The 20,533-nt window shown below is 33.0% G+C and overlaps 1 protein-coding gene across 1 annotated transcript in view; it reads left to right on the forward strand.

The window, feature by feature from the left end:
- Positions 1 to 18,834, forward strand: part of LOC149266551 (dihydroflavonol 4-reductase-like) — a 60,273-nt gene extending 41,439 nt beyond the window's left edge. The window contains exons 3-4 of the mRNA XM_089396903.1: positions 18,259 to 18,468; positions 18,678 to 18,834. Of these exons, the coding sequence (XP_089253029.1) occupies positions 18,259 to 18,468; positions 18,678 to 18,806 (339 nt within the window). The 3' untranslated portion in view covers positions 18,807 to 18,834. The remainder of the gene's footprint in view (positions 1 to 18,258; positions 18,469 to 18,677) is intronic.
- The last annotated feature ends 1,699 nt before the right edge of the window (positions 18,835 to 20,533 follow it).

A 20,533-nucleotide genomic window follows, 5' to 3' on the forward strand; every position in this document is an offset into this window, starting at 1 on the left:
CTTTATAGCCTAAGTTGTGAGCAGATGTATTTGAAAAATGGTTATCATAATATTTGTATTACTAAGAGAAAGACAATTCTATAAAACTTGAGAAATCCTTTTGTAGAGTAAAACAAGTTACACACATTATATATATATCTATATATATATATATATATATATATATATATATATATATATATATATCTATATATATATACATATATATCTATCTATATATATATATATATATATATATATATATATATATATATATATAGATATATATATATATATATATCACCTAACTTGTGAGTAGATGTATGTGAAGGGTGGTTATCATAATATTTGTATTATTAAGAAAGATAATTCTATAGAACTTGTGGAACCCTTTTGTAGAGTGAAACAAGTTACACACGTTAATATATATATATATATATATATATATATATATATATATATATATATATATATATATATATATATATATATATATATATATATATATATATCAAAAGGTGGGAAGAAAAACAATATAAATATAAATGTATTTTACCAATGCTAAGAGTAAGGGGTAACTTGCTAATAACGCAATAAACATTGGCATTAGATCAATATGTGATGGTGGAATTACAGTTTTAAATCTGCTGAATTATTTCAAAAGTAATCTACAAAAGTGCATATAAATGATCAACATTTAAAACTGTAATTCCACCATCACATATTGATCTAAAAGAGGTTATCCTAAACTTTACTCATGCATGACCAATGCATATGCAAAATTTGAAATTAAGATAAAAACATAATAATGCTACCCAGTGCAACAAGACCCTAGTTGTGATTTATCATAAAGGGCAAGAAAAGTAAATGGTTTCTAAAATATTGTTGTGGCCATTTTAATCGAGGAAAAGGGTCAGCTAGCCATAACATCCAATATCATAGTCTTAATATATACACGTCTCCTATAAAATCTCTAAAAATACAGCTAAATGGAAGGTCGATCAAATAAGTTAATTCTTCTAAACAAAATGAAAACCATAATTCGTGCAGTTCCATATGAGGGACTTGCCCTCATGGTCAAGAACCTTGGGATGAGAAAAAATAATAAATCCATAATAACTTGGGTTATTGTATGTTGAGCAATATTTTACAGTATATGAAAACCCTTATCAAATCAACTATGTCGAGGTCCATAAGAAGAGGCAACCTGCAAAGATGGAGCAATATGTTAAACCCTCAATGGTTGGATCACTTGAGGAAGGGAGATAGAACACTATTTATCACATATCTACAAAAAAATTGAAAGAGACTCTACCATAATCACAGAGGGTATAGGATTTTCCTTTCTGCTTCCGAAGCCATGATGAAAACACAAGGTTGAAGAAATTCTAGCATGTTGCCACAAACAAAAAACACATTACAATACAACTTGCAAGAACTATAGACTTTGCTTGATAAACCAATGAGTTGCAATGGGGAAGTTTCATATGTAGCATATCAATTTATTCATGTGACGGTGTGACCCTTACTATATCACATATTTCTATATAAGTAAATCAAGGTAACCATGCATACTCTCAAGGTTCATATGTAGTCATGGTAGAAACTGTTGTATTAAAGTGAACCCTTTTTGAAGCTTCCAGAAACTCTTTATAGCCTAAGTTGTGAGCAGATGTATTTGAAAAATGGTTATCATAATATTTGTATTACTAAGAGAAAGATAATTCTATAAAACTTGTGAAACCCTTTTGTAGAGTAAAACAAGTTATACACGTTATATATATATATATATATATATATATATATATATATATATCACCTAACTTGTGAGCAGATGTATGTGAAGGGTGGTTATCATAATATTTGTATTATTAAGAAAGATAATTCTATAAAACTTGTGGAACCCTTTTGTAGAGTGAAACAAGTTACACACGTTGTTCTTATCTATATATATATATATATATATATATATATATATAATATATATATATATATATATATATATATATATATATCTATATATATATATATATATATATATATATATATATATATAGATATATATATAGATATATATCAAAAGGTGGGAAGAAAAAAAATATAAATATACATGTATTTTACCAATGCTAAGAGTAAGGGGTAACTTGCTAATAACGCAATAACCATTGACATTAGATCAATATGTGATGGTGGAATTATAGTTTTAAATCTGCTGAATTATTTCAAAAGTAATCTACAAAAGTGCATATAAATGATCAACATTTCCTAGCTTTTGTATGAGATAGAAACTGTGTATGTCTCCGCGATGTCTATTTTTGAAGATAAATAATATGATCTAATGATAATCGACGCCACAAGGTTCAATGTTGTCATGGTTACGAGTAATAGCATTAAAATAATATTGCTTGGGTTTAAAAAGTGACACCATGGGTTACGATCGACCCTTCTGTTTGGAGTATTACAAGAAAAGGGGAAGTATTTATCAACTAATTTTCAAGGATCCATGAACTAAAAGAAAGAAAGGTAAGGATTCCTTCATGTAATAGGGTTTTCATTGTATCTATAGTTATATTATAAAGATAAAAATAAAACATAAGGACTTGAGCATAAATTAATATCTTGATATAATATAATGACCTGCTATTCATTCTTGGATTAGTGTAAAGAAGATTTAATGCCATTTAAAAGAAAAAATCAAATGATATGATGAGATAAAAATGGTGAGAAGAGAGATATTGCTCTGTATTAAGTAAATATGCGAGTATGATGTAAATAATAATAAAAAAATTGATTGTATTAGTTGTAAAATTTATTATGGTAATTTACCATTTGGAAGGGAGATGTTAGAACCCCGCGATCTTTTGGTCCAAGTTTTAGATCTTGGGTTGATTTTTTTTTAGGAAATATGATTAAAGAAAGTGGGGCTTCCTAAATGCGTCTTTAAATAGATCATGTTGGCAATTCTGCTATAACTTCTTTCTGGGAGGTTCAAAAAGCTAAAACTGGGACTATATTGACGATAAATCCCATTAATCTTCTAGTTCAACTTTCATATCTTTGGTTGTAATGTTTAGGATATATCATTAGAGGAATCCAAGCTTCTTGGATGCTCCTAAAAACATGCATCGGAAAGGTCATGTTGACATATATGCTCTTGACTTTTTTTTGGGAGGTTCTAGAATCTCAAACTTGGACTATAGTGAGGGGAAATCCCGTTGATCATCTGGTCCAACTTTTAGATCTTAGGGCATGACATTTTAGGAGATATGATCAATGAAAGTTAAGCTTCCTAGATGCCCCTAAAATCATGCTTCAAACAAGTCATTTTGGCATTTCGTTATAAATTTTCATATGGGAGGTTACAAAGGTTGAAACTTGGACCAAAGTGAGGGAATTCCCATTGATCATCTACATTATTTTTCAGAACTTGGATTACTATAATTTAGCATATGTTCCCTAAGGAAGTTGTTATATTAGTTTGCATGCAAAGTGTTTGAAAAAATGTTTAAATGTGTTAATGATTCATTGCGTACAACTTGTTTGATGAAATGCCACAATGAAAATAGTTTTTTGTGCATGGGGATAGTATTGTTGTATGATGGTAATATTGTAGCTAATCTATGCATATTTGCATGCAAAGAATTTGAAGATTTGCGTTAAAGGTGTTTTCTTACAATTTTCATACAAACTATTTGAGAAAATAACTCAAAGGCATAAATCAAAAGTAGCATAATTGAGTGGTATATTTCAAGTAGTATGTTACAAGTGGAATTAGAGAAATGTTTCTTATTTGATGTCATAGAAAAAGTTTGACAAAATGTCTACAAGAAAAAGAATTACTTAATTGGTTGCATACAAAGTATTTGAAGAAAAGTATATATGTAAAGTGTTTCAAAAAATGTATTAGAGATGCAAATCATTTTTTGTGAGTGTGTTTAGGATAAATTTAGTAAGGGTGTGTGATAAAGTTATATTAAAGCTTATTGTCAAGCTAGTAAAAAGAAAAGGAAAAATTTGGGTACCCAATAACCTCTGTAAGTCAACGAGTGAATTGGGTATGTGACAAAGTGGTATCAAAGTTGATTGTTAAGCTCATGAAAGAAAAAAAATGATACCCTGTATCCATAATTAAGCATTAAGGCACTAGCTATGTTACAAAACTAATCCAGTTTCCTAAGTTTCACTTTCTTACACCATATCCTAATAAGTTGTGTATGTACCTATGATAATTCCTTCTAGTCAACAAGTTATTATTTTTTTATATTTCCTGGGTTGAACTAATGTTTCATGAGAGGTAAGTGTTATCTTTCCTTAATCCATATATAAGAAACTATGCCTCCAATGACTCTATAAGAGGATTTCATATTCCATAGTGACTATAAGACAAATACTTCTATGTATTCCCAAGTTTCAAACAACAACATAGTATTCATTTCGCTCATGATATGACTTACTTTGGGACCTTTACTTCATGGAAAGTCGTGATAATTCCAAGGGAGGATCACAAATGTGTCAAATTCTTATTTATTAGTATTATTTCAACTTTACCTCTAGGAATTGCTTTCTCTACTTCTAGTTATTGCCCATTTTTTTTCCTTTTCAAGTTTTATTATTTTTAGATTACTTCCTTAATTAAATTTTATTTATTAGAATGAGGTCCTTATTTCTACATAATCATAGCCCTTATAGATACGAAGTTTTATTAAGTATGTCATAATTATGATTAGTAGAGTTTATCTTAACATGTATTAACCTATCTTTATGTTCAATTATTTCATCCAACCTCCTTGCTTCTATAGTACATGTTGTTTGTTCTACCGATCTTCCCTCATTAGTTTAGTGCACCCACTTTTTCCTCTTCCTCTAAAGAAATAATTATGAGATTTGATGCTCTTTTTCTATGGCCATGGTTTGATCCTATCAATTTTCATTTCCTTTAATAAGTTTGACATCCAATTAAATCCCCAAATATTTAAGGTGAAATAACAACTTATATTTTCTTTTAGCTCTTTGATCTGGTCTTTTATTTCAATATTTTCTACATTATAAACATCCCTTACTAGGTTACTTGTTTCATTCATTCATTTTTCTTTTGTATTTCCTTTAATATAATCTTCATTATCTAGAAGTTATTTTCCAACATTACTATGCTATTTTTTATTTGTTTCTTAATCTTTATTTCATGTTTAGCTCATCTCACTTTCTTTCATTTCTCTAGTGATTTTATATATTCATAAAGTATGTTTAAGGTCCGAGTAGCCAAAGAGATTATAAAAATCTTGGTTCTATCTATCTATTTAGCTATAATATTATACTTCTTAGTTTTTTAGAAGTTAAACATGAAATTAATTTATTTTTAAAAAGGGCATGGTATATTAATGTATTTTCTTCATGTTTCATGGATTTTTTCTCACAATCTTTGATTGTACCTATGTAGATAATCATTTTTTTTGGCAACTAGCTCACAAAGGATTTGAACCAATGATATTTTCGCAGGGAATTCCTTAGTAGTACATCCATTCATTGTCAATTAAAATCCCCATGAGCATCTAACTAGCTAATTATAATTTTGTAAATTTTAGTGTTTTAAAAGTTAGACATCAAATTAATTTAATTGCAAAGATCTTTGGAGACATAAAGTCGAAGAAGTAGAAACTTTAAATAATGGTGTATAGGTATGAGGTATATAAGGGATAGTTTAAAGTTCAAGAGTGTTTTTTTTTGGGCTAAATTGATGAAAATTGGTTTTTAGTTAATTTTTTTCCCTACTAGTGAATTAATAAATTTTAAAAAATAAATTTTCTTTTAAATATTTTTATTTTTAAGTAAAAGTTTTAAATATTTAAACACATACAATGTGATATTTGAGTTTGTGAAATGTTGGTGTTTTTTTGCAAACTTACGCAGTTCATATTTAGAAAAATAATAACAATATATTATGTATAATTGTGAAAACTTACCTGCTAAAAAATTTATACAATTTTCTAACATCTAAAAAAATGGCAAATCCATATTCTTAACAAGTTACATTTATTAACCAAGAAATTTTTAAATTTTTTTTACAACTTTCGTATTAAAAATTATGTGTTAAATATGGAATAAAGAATTGCTCCCTTTCACACAGTGTGGTTGATTAGAATATAAAATCTTCATAAAAATAGGCCAATTAAGTGGAGTGTTACAGATGCTACATGTGCAATCAATACACTTAACTAATTATAACATTACCGAACTTAACTTGGAAATAATACTTACATTAGTAAATAGGTAGGATTGGGTTGTTGGAATTTTGTTGAGAGATTTTCTCAACAATACTCTACTTGTTTGGAATCTGTTGGATCTCATGAGCACTATTTACATGACTTGTATTTTAGCTTTGAATGGGAACATACGAATTGTTTTGTGTGCACCATGTCTACTCCTCAGATTTCTTTGTTGGTATCATAGCCTCCTTTATGGGCTTGAATTCCTTAAGGGAGGGCCCACGAAGATGGAAGACATCTGAGGTTTTGTTATATGCACATAGATTACTATATTACTATAGTGTGGAATTTGTATGGTGTCATCAGGGGATAGTCTTCAGAAGAGATTGTGTAACTGTACGTGTCGTCTGAATTGTCCAATAGCAGCAATTGTGGGTGTCAAGATTTCAACCACTGCACCTCCATGAATGTGTGGTGAGTTGTTCAACATTTATGTATTTTTGGATAGAGGAGAGTGTGGTCAAGTTTCCATATTTTTTTAAAGTCAAACCTTAGAATTTTATTTTAATTGGCCTCAACTCTTGCATCTCCACAAGAAAGCATTAGGTAGAGGCATGTCTGTCAGAATTAGAGGCATCGTGGATAGACGATGATTCATTGTCTGTTAGTCCACTCACTGGTATGTTGCAAGTTTGTCTATGGTACGTTACAAGCTCATACAAGGCGAGCTCAATTTTTAACAACTACATTTTCCATTAGTTATTTTTCTTCAATTATTCTTGATAGTATGGCCAGATGCAGGAGCAACTAGTGGAAATGAGACATTGGCGCTAGCATAGCGCCTTGCTGCGTTGCCTCTAGATTTATGACATGAACGACATTGTTATTAATTGCTTCCTTGATCTCGTGATTTCCGATTTCATGATTATTGATACTTCGGTGGAGACTTTGCGTGTCCGAATGAACAAGAATGAATGAGAGACACCAGATGGATGTGTGCCAGTGAGCAGTGGTCACCCGTGCCATAGAATGTCCTCATAATTAAGTTATGGGCTATCCCTCTGCGATCGTTGAACCTTGGATTCAGATAGATTCGGCGCAGAGAGGCAAAGGTGGGTCAAAGAGCTACTGTTGCATTATTTCAGAATCCAAAAGGAGTCGATCCATTCAATCTAGTGGAGATCTTGGGAGGTAGTTCATACTTTTTTAACTTGGGTGGTTGCTTTATTTTAGTGATATGAATATATTATGTGAATTTTGTGTAGTTATGTAATAGATATTTTGGTGTGTAATGGAGAACCGATCAATGAATAGATTAGCATAATTTGAATTAGTGGTTTTCTAGATTTTTTGGTGCCAAGAGAACGTTGCTAATTTAATTATGTATGTATGTTATATGCTGATGGATGTTGTTGTGTTTCGGGCTTCAAGAGCATCAATTACAGGTTATGTTATGGGATCCATGTATGTAGAAAGGTCAGATGCATAATTGACTGCTGGATATAGTCCAATATTGAGATTGTCCTTCGGGAGATCGAGAATCGCCAATTTTACAAAGTTCATCAAAGATGGTCAGCGGTGGTTATGTCTTAAATGAGTTGAATGAGAAGCACAAAAATTGTGGTTGTGAAAAGAGTGTTGTCTAGGAGACTTCAGAGTGGGGATAAGTGCCGAGGAAGACCAACGAGATAGATGCGACTATATGTAATTTATGTTTCTTGTAATAATCTTTGTAATGATGTAAATGTAAGCATTAAAGATGGGTCTTGGAAATAATGCTTACATTAGTAAATCAGTAGGATTGGGTTGTTGGTTGTTGGAGTTTTGTTGAGAGATTTTCTCAACAATATTCTCCTTGTTTGGAATATGTTGGATCTCATGAACACTATTTATGTGGCTTGTAATTTGTCTTTGAATGAGAATATACGAATTGTTTTGTGTGCATCATGTCTGCTGTTGGAGAATCTAATTCCAACCACCTGCAAGGTGTCAAAACCGTCCATCTAAGTGTCCTAGTTCAGTTTCGGTTAGTCTAGTTTAGTTGAGTTTCACTCCAATGTTTCCAATGTAATCTTATTTAATTGATTCGTAATACCGAGAAGAGAAATTCTCTGCTCCCCGTTGTCTCTTCAATTTTTGTCATGGTATTAGAGCATAGGTTGTGTAAGAGTCTTTGAAAGCAGCAGAGAGAAGAGACCAGGCCGCATAAGACTCCAGAGAGAAAAGCACCTTAATTTTTTTGGAAGCGCAAAAAAGAATCTAGCGTTGTGAGAGGTAAAAGAGAAAAGTGCAATGACGCACCTAAAAAAAAGTTCAGTGCATCAAAAAATTGCGCAAAATCGAAAGATAAAATTATCGAAATTTTAAAATTCACATACACCATCAATTAAAAAGGTGCGCAAAAATACGCAGAAAAACCCATCGGAGCTGCGCAAACGTTGAAGAAATACAAAGTCAGTATTTTTTTAATAAAAAAGGAGCATAAGATGTTTTAATGGCTCATAGAATTCTAAAAGGTATGAAGGGTCGGTCAAAGTCTCGCCATCACCGTGAAAGTCTTGTTCCAAAAACAAATTTGGGAACACGAAGTGGATTGGGCATCCAAAGCACAAAAATATTGGTATTCGTAAGGATTTCTTTAAAAATACTCGTTTAAGGTGATGATCTTGGTTAAACTACATATGGTGCATGGTGAAAAAGTCTTTTGAAGATTTTTCATAAAGATATTTTTATTTAAATAAACTTCGTTGTTTTTTAAAGATTAAAAAAGGGTTTATTTAAATAAAAATTTTATCTGAGAGGATTTTGAGTATGGTAAAAAAAAAGGTATTGTTTGGATATGGTTGTGGGCAATTATGAGTGGCTTGCAATGCCACCATAATATTGAGAAAAGGTCGATAGAGAAATGTGTAAGCATTTGTGGACATATTTTTTTGAAGTTGAGCAACAAAGATATCATTGAAAATATGTTTTGTTCCAAACAACTTATATATTTGACATAATTATATTTGTTTGTTAAGTTATAGCTAGCTAATGTTCAATAAATGGGAAAAGTGAAGAGGCTGAGAGGGTCAAGCGACAACATGAGATGTTTGAGATTTTTTTAGATTTGGGAGAGAAAAGGAAAAATGAAGTCTTTGCATTGAAATACATAAAATAATCCGTAGAAGACAACATTCTTCCCCTGATTTTAGATGCCAAGACAACCAAGGAGGCCTGGGATACCCTTGAGAGGAGTTTTGGTGTAAGGGGGAGCATTGAAGTTGAAGATGAAAGTGAATCTATAGCTGCAGATCTATATTGAGATGAAAAGTTTTTTGAATCCCACTATGAACAACTGCAAGTGGATGATTATTTGGTGATTCCAGCAGCAAAGCTTGTTGATGAAAATTTGATGAATCCAACAACAAAGCTTGGTGATGACAATATGGTGAATCCAGCAACAAAGCTTGTTGATGAAAATTTGGTGAATCCAACAACAAAGCTTGTTGATGAAAATTTGGTGAATCCAGCAACATAGCTTGCTGAGGACAATGAAGCTGCCATTGGAGTAGTCAATGTTATGGTGAATCCAACAATTAATATTTCTGATGTAAATTTTGATGAAGAATTATTGGCTAATGATGAATGGTTGCAGGTGATGGAACAAAAACAACATATTGACATGATGTTGTTTGGTGAGATAATCCCACTTGAATCTAAAAACCAAGTGGAAGACAACCTGTATGCAACAACACATGTTAGTTTAGAAGTGGAAGAGACAAAGATAAAGACACAAACAAAGACAAAGACACGAGCAAAGATAGATGCAAAGGTAAAGAAGGAAGCCCACAAAGAGAAAACAAAGACAAAGGAAAAGACAGAAAAGAAAGCACAACAGGAGAAAGCTCTCATTGCAGAGCTGAATGAACAGAATCAATGTGGTTCTGCAATTTTTTTTACACTTACCATTGATTTCCAATATTTCCAATGTGCAGGTAAACAGGACAATTATGAAGAAGAATTAAATTTCCTTGAGGTATGGCTTGCAACACCATGTTCAGATGAGGTCTACATAGAAGCTGCAAAAATGAATATTGAAGACAACATGCATGATGAAAACATCAATGAAATTTTTAGGTATTGGAGTCTTGAAGAGATGAAATTATATTATGGTCTTATGTTGCAGCAGATTGACAATGAAAATAATACAACAAAGATAATATGTGGCAACATCCCACGTACAAACAAATTTTTGAAGAAGTCCAGGACATGATTAGACAACTTGGAACAATGGAAGACTTGCACCAACAAATGAAGTAACCAAGGTTTGAAGTATACAATGAGAAGAAAAAGTTGAAACAACTTAGAGGCTACAAGATCTGGAAGAAGAGAAGAAGAAAAGTAAATGTAGTTGAAGTCAATTTTTTTAAATTGTAAGCCTAGCTGAGACATAGACCAACAAGTTTTGTAATTGAATTTTTATGTGGTTGTAATTAAGGGGGAGTGTTGGAGAATCTAATTCCAACCACCTGCTAGATGTCAAAACCGTCCATCCAAGTGTCCTAGTTTAGTTTCAGTTTAGTCGAGTTTCACTCCAGTCATTTATTACTGATGTTTCCAATGTAATCTTCTTTAACTAATTTGTAATATTGAGAAGAGCGATTCTCTCCTCCATGTTTCTCTTGAATTTTTGTATTGCTCGTATTTCTGTGTACTTATCCATCAAATGATTACACTTTATCATATCACCTAAAACATTATATATATATATATATATATATATATATATATATATATATATATATATATAAAATGTTTATATTAATATAATTTATGTTGAAAATTTTAATATTTTATTATAATATAGTGTATAAATGTAATGTAAATATGTAAACATTATGCATCTAATAATAGAGTAATAAATATTATAAGTTCTTAAATTTTGTCAGACCAGGAGGTAACTCCTCAAATGTAATCGTATTATTCATTCAGGTTGTTCATTATTATATACAAGAGGGAGTGACTGTCCAGTTCATCTCCCGATGACTTTTCATTTTCTCTATTATTAATTTTACACTAATTACAGTTGTTCACCTAATCCCTATGATTAGGTGTCAACATTCCCCCCCTAATCTGAAGGGATGTTGGTGAGTCCAAGCATCGTTCTGAATCTTTCAAGTTTTTCTCTTCCAAGCACTTTGGTGAAGATGTCTGCAATCTGCTCATTAGTGGAACAATGGCGAAGATGGATTGTTTTGGCCTCAATATGATGTCGAATCAGATGATATTTTGTATTGATGTGCTTCGTTCGATCATGGAACTTTGGGTTCTTCGCTAAATTTATTGTTGAGGTATTGTTAATCATGAGTGGAATCGATTGTACTTGTTTTACCTGCAAATCTTCTAGAATTTTCTTGAGCCACACAATTTCTTTTGTTGCCTCAGCTGCTGCCACATATTCTTCCTCTATTGTGGAATCTGTTGGAACTGATTGTTCGCATGATCTCCAGGAGACAACTCTTGATCCAAGACTCATAGCATAACCCGAAGTAGATACCCTAGTTTCCTTGTCACCATCGAAGTCTGAATCAGAGTATCCAATCAAGCTGAAGTCGCCCACCTGTGTATACTTGATTCCAAAGTCTTGAGTTCCCTTCAAGTACTTTAGAACTCTTTTTGCAGCAGACCAATGTCCCTCACAAGGCTTTTGCATAAACTTGGAGAGGATTCCAACAACAAATGAAATGTCTGGTCTGGTAGAAGTTAGGTAGTTGAGACTTCCTACAAGTTGTCTATACTTTGTTGCATCCTCAAATTCTTTTCCTTCAATGGATGTGAGCTTTAAGTTTTGTTCTATTGGAGTAGTCAGAGGATTGCATTCAGTCATGCCAAACCTGTTCAACAGATCTCCAATGTACTTCTTTTGAGAAAGGAATATGGACTTTGGATGTTGAGTTACTTCAATACCAAGATAGTAATGAACATAGCCCAAATCAGTCATTTCAAAACCTTTCCTCAATTCCTTTCTTATGGATGCAATGTAGCTCTCATTGTTCCCTGTCATAAAAATATCATCTACATATACCACAAGATATACAACTATTTTGCCAACCTTCTTGACAAACAAAGTTGCATCATCAAGATTATAATGTTTGAAATTGAGTTTCAGAAGATGCTCAGTTAGTTTTTCATACTAGGATCACGGTGCTTGTTTGAGGCCATACAAGGATTTCACAAGTTTGCATACTTTATGGTCATGTCCTTTTATAGAAAATCCTTCAGGCTGGGACATAAAAACATTCTCTTTTAGATCTCCATTCAAGAATGCAGTTTTTACATCCATTTGATGGACTTTCCAACCATTCTGAGCTGCTAGGGCAAAGAGTGTCTGGATGGTATGCCATTTTGCTGTGGGGGAAAAAGTCTCCTCATAATCAACCCCTTTCTTCTGTGAAAAACCTTTTGCCACAAGCCTGGCTTTGTGCTTGTCAAGTGAGCCATTAGCTTTATACTTGTTCTTGTAGACCCACTTGCAGCCAATTGGTTTGGTTCCCAATGGAGGATCAACCAGCTTCCAAGTGCCATTCTTTATCAAGGCATCATACTCCTTTTGCATTGCTTATTTCCATTCATCATGAGAAGCAACTTCTTTGAAGGAAGTTGGTTCAAAATCTGTAGACAAATTCAATTCACAATCATAAGAAACATCCATATCAATAGGTGAATCAGAGTCATCTACATCACCTCCATTTTTCCGGGGTGAATTTCTAATTCTTGTCTTTCCAACCTCATCAGGATGAACACTTTCAAGTGTCCTTGTCAGCCACTTTGGGGGACCTTTTTGAGATGGTCCAGGCTGCTCCGTTGATTGAGTTGGGACTGAATCAAGATTGAGTCTCCCAATTCTATCAATCACATCACTCAAAGTATCATCTGTTGTTGGAGTTTCATGCAGGGGAGAGAGTGTTTCAGAAGAATATTCCACAGGTTGATCTAGTATAGGAATCACCCCTTCAAGATGTGGAATCTAATTATCAAATTCTTGAAACGATTTTGCATTTGTGAATCTATCCAAGCGATCACGTTGCCGCTCAACAACATTGTCAGTTTTGGATGATTCAAGAAAGATTACATCTCTAGATACAACAAACTTTTTATTGATTTCATCATAGAGACGGTATACTTTGGAGGTGTTTGAATACCCCAAGAAGATACACTTACGACTTCTTGCACCAAGTTTGTTTCTATGTACCTTTGGTATCAAAGCATAACATGTGGAACCAAAGACCCTGAGATGCTTTATCGAAGGAATGTGCCCATACCACATTTCATAAGGATTCTTGTTTCTAATAGCATTAGATGGACATCTATTCTTTATATATACAGCGCATAGAACTGCATCAGCCCAAAACATCATTTTTACATTTTTGAAAAACATCATGGAGCACACCATATTTAAGATTGTCCTATTCATTCTTTCAACTACTCCGATCTGTTGGGGATTATAAGGCACAATTGTTTGATGTTTGATCCCATGTTGGCGAAGATAGTTTTCAAATTCATTTGAAGTGTATTCTTTTCCATTATCAGTGCGAATAGAGCCAATATGAGATTGTGCATCATTTTAAATCCATGTATGAAAGTTCTTGAATGTTTGAAAAGCATCAGATTTGTTCTTCAATAAATAAACCCAACACATTCTGGTGTAGTCATCAATAAATGTCATCATATATTTATTTCCATTTGTAGAAGAAACAGGCATTAGACCACATAAATATGAATGAATGAGTTCAAGTTTTCTATGTGCTCTGGAATGTGAATCATGAAAAGACTATTTGTTATGCTTTCCTAGAATGCAAGCATCACATTGCTTAAGTTTCCTAGGAATTGTAGGCAAACCAGTAACACCATTTTTCTTCAACAAGTGGAGTTATCATAGTTCAAGTGTCCAAATTTAGCATGCCATAATAAACTTGATGGAAATGTACCTTTTTCATAATGAGAATTGTATGATGAATTTTCAGCACGAGTAGAGGTACCCTGCAGCTTGAGAAGCCTTTCTTCTTCTATCCCCGTCATGACAAGTGAGTGGTCTGATGTTTTTCTCACCTCAAGCTTGCCATCAAACATATGAATGGAGTGTCCTTGCTGGCGGATGTGGACCAAGGACAACAAGTTTCTCCTCACCTCTAGGAGATATAAAACATCATGCAGAAGAAAGTCTGGATGACTAGGCAATTTAAGCCTGATTGTACCAAGCCCTAATGGCTTGAGTTTTGATTTGTCTGCAAAGTATACTGCTCCATCAACATTGTCAGAAAATTATTCAAAAAAAAGTCTTCTAAAAGTCATGTGGCAAGTTGCTCCTGAATCAAGTAACCAATCAGTTTTCCAAGAAGCAAGTGAAGCATTAAATAAGCCTTCGTTTACTTGAATATTACAGTGTGCCACAACATAGTGAGTGGATTCAGGGGCTTTACCTTTCTCTTTGTCATTAGTTTTACCTTTGGGTTGGTTTCTTTCATGCTCAATTCTGTCCCAAGGCAACTTGCATGTGGATGCGTCATGTGATCCATCTCTTTTGCAGCGTATGCAGTGCAAATCTGACTTTTCTCCTTGAGAGTGTCTGCCCCCCCAGGCTCTAAAATTTCTTCCTCTTCCTCTTCGACCACCTCTTCCTCTCGAAGAATCTTGAGCAAGATTCTTCTCTCTATGTGCAAGGCAGACAACCTTTTCAGAAGACTAAGGAGCTGTCTTCTTCCCAAAAGCTTTCTCTCTTTCATCAATTTTTTTCACAAGGGAATCAAAGGTAATATCTTTGAGGTTTCCATTTGCTTGCAATGACTCAAGATAATTTGAGTAACTGGGATAAAGTTCCTTGAGAAAAGCTATCAAAGGAATGTCGAGTTCAACATTAGTGACTTTGATATCATGCATAATAGATTTTACTTCTGATGCAAGGGCAAGAGGATCATCATTTTGTAATTCAAGGGTGAACAATTTAATCATGAGTTGAACAAATTCAAGTGCAGAGTGTGAGTCATAGATTTCCTTCAGTTTTTGTAAGGCTTCGAAAGCATTTGAAAATGGCGAAATATGGCGACTCAACTCATCATTTACTGATGCTGTAATTAATGCATAAACCATTCTGTTCTTATTTTCCCAAATGTCGAATTCCTTGTCTGAGGTAGGTTGTTCTGGCTCTTTGTCTCAATCTCCAACACGCACTCCTTTCCATAGCTCATTATAAATGAGAGTGTGTTTGATTTCCGCGACCATTCTGGATAGTTCTCCTTCTTGGTGAGAACCACTCCCACAATAGATATCAATGAGTGCATTTTAAAATGGTACTGTGTAAAAAATCACTCTTCTACTGGTTAAAAAATGACGCAGGAGGTTGACGAAAATGAGGTGGTAGTCTGTAATTCGACTACTGGTTAACTTTGTAACCAATTAGCTGTGCTTAAATCTAGTTCTGTACATGGATTTTCCCCCTGAGGGTCCCTCTTATCTGACCAATCACTATTGGTCCCTCGTTGACTTCTCATTTTATCAAGCGCTTCAATCCACGTCGTTGATCTCACCTTTCTAGATCCAACGGATATCGCGTCGGCCACTCACCAACTAGCCCGGACGATCTCCACTGTCGATGGGACCCATGCAATCGAAAGACTATCGCACAATCTCATAACATAACCAAAAGGAATTAAAACCCCAGTTCATAACGTTATCGTGTCCGAAATTTAAATTAACTCACATGCATCTTCCAACGTGATCACTGTCAGATCTGATCCGTCTAATCGAATGGCTATCGCGTCACCCACTCACCAATTAGCTTGGCCAATCTCCACCGTCAATCAATCCTGCTTGATCCAATGGCTATCGCGTAATCTCGCGTAAAATCTTGCACGATGCATAACAAATCGAGAGCGTGCGAGAAAAGTGGTTTTCTCGTGCTACATGTCATCCGCTAAGGTTAATCGCGTGAAATTTAGAAATACCATTTCCAGCGTTTAGGGCGCATGAGATATCGCTTACCTCTTGTCAAATACTACCCACGTAATTAATTCATATTTTAATAAAGACGCTTAAGAAAAAGTTTAGCGCTTAAGCTCAGTGTGAATGCTTAACACTAATTGACTATGATTTATAAATAAAATGTATGAATAGAGAAAAATACCTGATTAGGGTCCACAACATCGATACACAGTGATAAGAGAATTTCATTCATCGCACTTGTGTTTAACACTATGAAAGCAAGAGAGTGATACCTCAACTGTGCTTGTAGAGTTGCCTCACATAACCAACCGAACATCTGCAACAGTTGCCAGAGAAAGGCAACAGTTGCTAGAGAGGGGCAGCAGTTGCGAGAGAGGAGTTACAAAGCAGAGAGGGAAGCCAAAAATGTAATCGTATTATTCATTCAGGTTGTTCATTATTATATACAAGGAGTGATTGTTGAGTTCATCTCTCAATGACTCTCCATTTTCTCCATTATTTATTTACACTAATTACAGTTGTTCGCCCAATCTCTATTATTAGGTGTCAACAAATTTAAAAGGATTTAAATATAATAACACAAAGTTATTAACATATTATGAATCAATAAACTAAATAATACAAATTTATCATGTTAAAAATCAATTACATTACTTTAAATACAAAAATTAATAATTACATTGCTTAAATCAATTGATAACTCAATCATTGCACAACTTTATAATTAACCAATCATTGTATTATTACACTCGATTAGAATCATTCAACCAATCAATGAATCAATCATAGTACTACATAGTCAGTCAATCAATCATTGCATTATTTCATGATCAACCAATCAATGAATCAATCATTACACTAAAAAGTGAATCCCTTTATCTATAAATCATTATAATATTTTGTATTATTTTAAAATTTTATTTCTAAGTGATAATTTTAAAATTTAATTAAACAAAATAATAAATTTTCAAAATATCTACAGTTTGTGTTAATCCTTCCAACATCAAAGAAGGTATTAACAAAAGGTAATATGCTGATACAATTCTGACACTCCACTTACAATAGAAAATGATTTTAAATATTCCTAACCCTGCTAGATCCCAACCACGTTCCAAACTCATTCACTCATTACTCATTATTGTTCTATCTTCTTTTAGATATTCCTTGCTCTAAACCTTATCTTCTTATATTTCGTTCTAACTTTCCAAATTCACTCATTTGCAATCCGACAATCCTGTTGAAGCGAGGGACAAAGATAACGATGTGCGAGGAAAGAAGAGACTGCACTGTATGTGTGACGGGAGCAGGAGGTTTCATTGCCTCGTGGCTAATCAAAGATCTTCTGCTCCGGGGATACAATGTCAATGGCACTGTCATGGATCCAGGTGATGCTATATTACATTACGACCTTGACATTAACAGCAGTTTCTTTGTTTAATATTTTTCTTTGTTTTATAAACAAGAAGTCCCGCTCTCTCAATTATTATGAAGGGGACGAACGCGAGACTGCCCATATTCTGTCGCTCCGAAAGAGAGGCTTCGGCTCTTCAAAGCCAAAAAGGGCAGCTTCGATACTGCCGTTCAGGGCTGTGAGTTCGCCATTCTCTTGGCGACCCCGATGGATTTTGCCATAGACGCAGAGGTAAATCATGATCAAATATCCAGATTGAATTTAGGTTGATGGCTGATTTTGGGAATATCTCAGAATTTTATTGTGGGTATCCCACGTGGATTGTGGATTTTCAGAATTTTAGGGTAGGTATTCTATGTAGATTGTAGATTGTGGATTTTCAGAATATTTGAGTTCTTAAAAGACATGGCCATGTAAATAATTGACCTCGCCCATATTTGTCTGGGGTATTTTATGTGGATTCTCAAAATATTTTGAGTTTTTGATAGACATGGTCATATAAATAATTGACCTAATTTGTTTGATTCCATAATATTCTTGGAATTAACAATGGACTTGGGCAGTTAATTATTTAATCTCCTAAGAATATGATTCCAAAATATTAATCTCCTAAAAGGGTAAGATTTCAAAATATTCTTGAAATCTGAAATAACTGAGGATGAGATTTATCTTTTCTATTTCAAGACACAGAGTAGCGTCGTTGAAGCTGAGGTTAATGGGACCCTTGATATTTTGAGGGCTTGCGAGAAGGCCAAAACTGTGAGGCGTGTAATATACACTTCCTCAATATCTGCAGCTTCTCCGCTGAATTGCAAGGGCGAATTCGGAGACTGTATTGACGAATCCTGCTGGAGCAACGCTGATATCATCAAGCGTAAAGGGCCTATTTTCTGGGTAAGTTCAATGTTTGATTTTCTATTTTTTGATAGTGAACTTCAAAAAGGTTTATAAGAACAGAATTTCTGAAATAATTACATTAAAATTTATTTGTAAACAAGTTTCGAACCAGCAAATATAGTTCTCAAAAATCTAACCAATTATTAAATTAACATTGGTAAATATATTGTTATTTGAAACTGAGTAATGAGATTTTTGATATTCAGATGTATTATTTAGCCAAGGTTTCAGGAGAGCAAACAGCGCGTCAGTTTGGGTTGGAGAATGGAATCGAAGTAGTGACAATAGCGGCTAGTTGCGGGCCCTTTTCTTCTTACACCTACACTTCCCGCTAGCTTTGAAGAAGCTTTAGCCGTGGTCACAGGTATGCTTTTCCTGCTCTTCAAACTTATGGTCATTAAAGGCCAGTGGCCAATAACACGTGGATTGCTTTTGGACCAACGTTTCTGGATTTCCATTAATGGCTTAATTCTCGGTAACAAAGTGATACACTTATATATTAAATAATAATAATAGTGGTTCTTCATAGGTGTGGTTTATGTGGATCTCTAGTTTTTGTGAAAAGGAAAAATTATAAATGGTTTAGATTTAATAATTTGATAATTAGTATATTTAATTTAAATAAAATATAATGTTTTAAATAATTTTTTTTTTATTTATTTTTTTATTATTGTTGTATAATTTTTATAGTTTTTAAAAATATTTACAGTATTTATGTTAATTGATTTATTTCAACATCAATTTCATATATATATATAGAGAAAGTAAAAGAAAAAAAATATATTTTAATGTTAGATCATAATAAAATATTTTGTTATTGATGTTAAATAAAATATTTCAATGTATATGATCTTTCTTCTAGGATGACTATGTAAAGACTTATACATGCATCCCAAAGGAACTTGACATGGTATAAATGAGATTCCCTTTTCTTATATTTCAAGTTTTAGAACACTTTTTTTAGATATATATATTTTAAGCAAATTTTGTCTAAAATTAAAAATTACCGGGTTTTACTCAATGAAATCCTGACATACTAAACAATGCTCTTAATTTGATTACATATTGGAAAATACTTCTATAAATCAATTTATTTAAATACACCTTCCCAATTTATAAAACCCCTTATTTCACTAGATATTGTAGGCACCCATTTTTTCATTAACATTTTTTATACACAACATATAAAAACCCTTTACCCTTATTATATGCTCAATATATTATGTCATTTTTTCTTCAATATATACTTCCCAATATTAATGCAAGTGGTATGGTATTGATCCCCTTTGAAGGCGAGTGCTACAATCCACCAAAGATTTGTTCTAATCAAGATAGAAGTTTTCACCATGTGCCCAAAAGCAATTTCAAAAAAGGAAAAATTTTAATAGTTAAATCCATTTATGAATTCAAAAATGCTATATATATATATATATATATATATATATAATGCCCAAGAAAAATTTCAAGAAACTGAATTCATTTATGAAGACAAAAATACACTCCAAAAAATATTTATACTTTAATTCCAATTCATAGTTAAAATGATTCTATACACTTTTAAGATTATTATCAAATTAAACTTAAAACTCTTGTTTTGTGAACAAAAATCTACCATTACTCCATTATTTAACTGTCCTTATAACTTCTTACCATAAAACCTATTTTCTCAATCATTAGATTTCTTACCATAAAACCTATTTTCTCAATCATTAGATTTCTTACAATAAAACCTATTTTCTCAATCATTAGATTTGCTCAAAATGTATACCTACACTGAATAACTTAATGTACGTTTCTCGCAAAGCATTCCTTTAAGGAGAGTATTTTATGCTACAGGCAATACCCAGTGTTATGAGTGGTTAAGGGAACTCCAGCATCTCATCGGTTCCAATGCATTACTTCATACAAAGGACGTATGCAGGGCTCACATATTCTTGATGGAGCATCTATCTGCTCAAGGTCGATATATATGGTCTTCTCAGTCTCTCACTCTTCGTGAACTAGGGGATTTCTGTCGCAAACGCTATCCACAATTCAATCTACCAGTCAAGTAAGCTACCCT

Source organism: Pinus tabuliformis, chromosome 6 (genome assembly GCF_031772625.1).
Source record: "Pinus tabuliformis cultivar Carrire ecotype Pingquan chromosome 6, CPIR1, whole genome shotgun sequence".
Lineage (NCBI taxonomy): Eukaryota > Viridiplantae > Streptophyta > Pinopsida > Pinales > Pinaceae > Pinus > Pinus tabuliformis.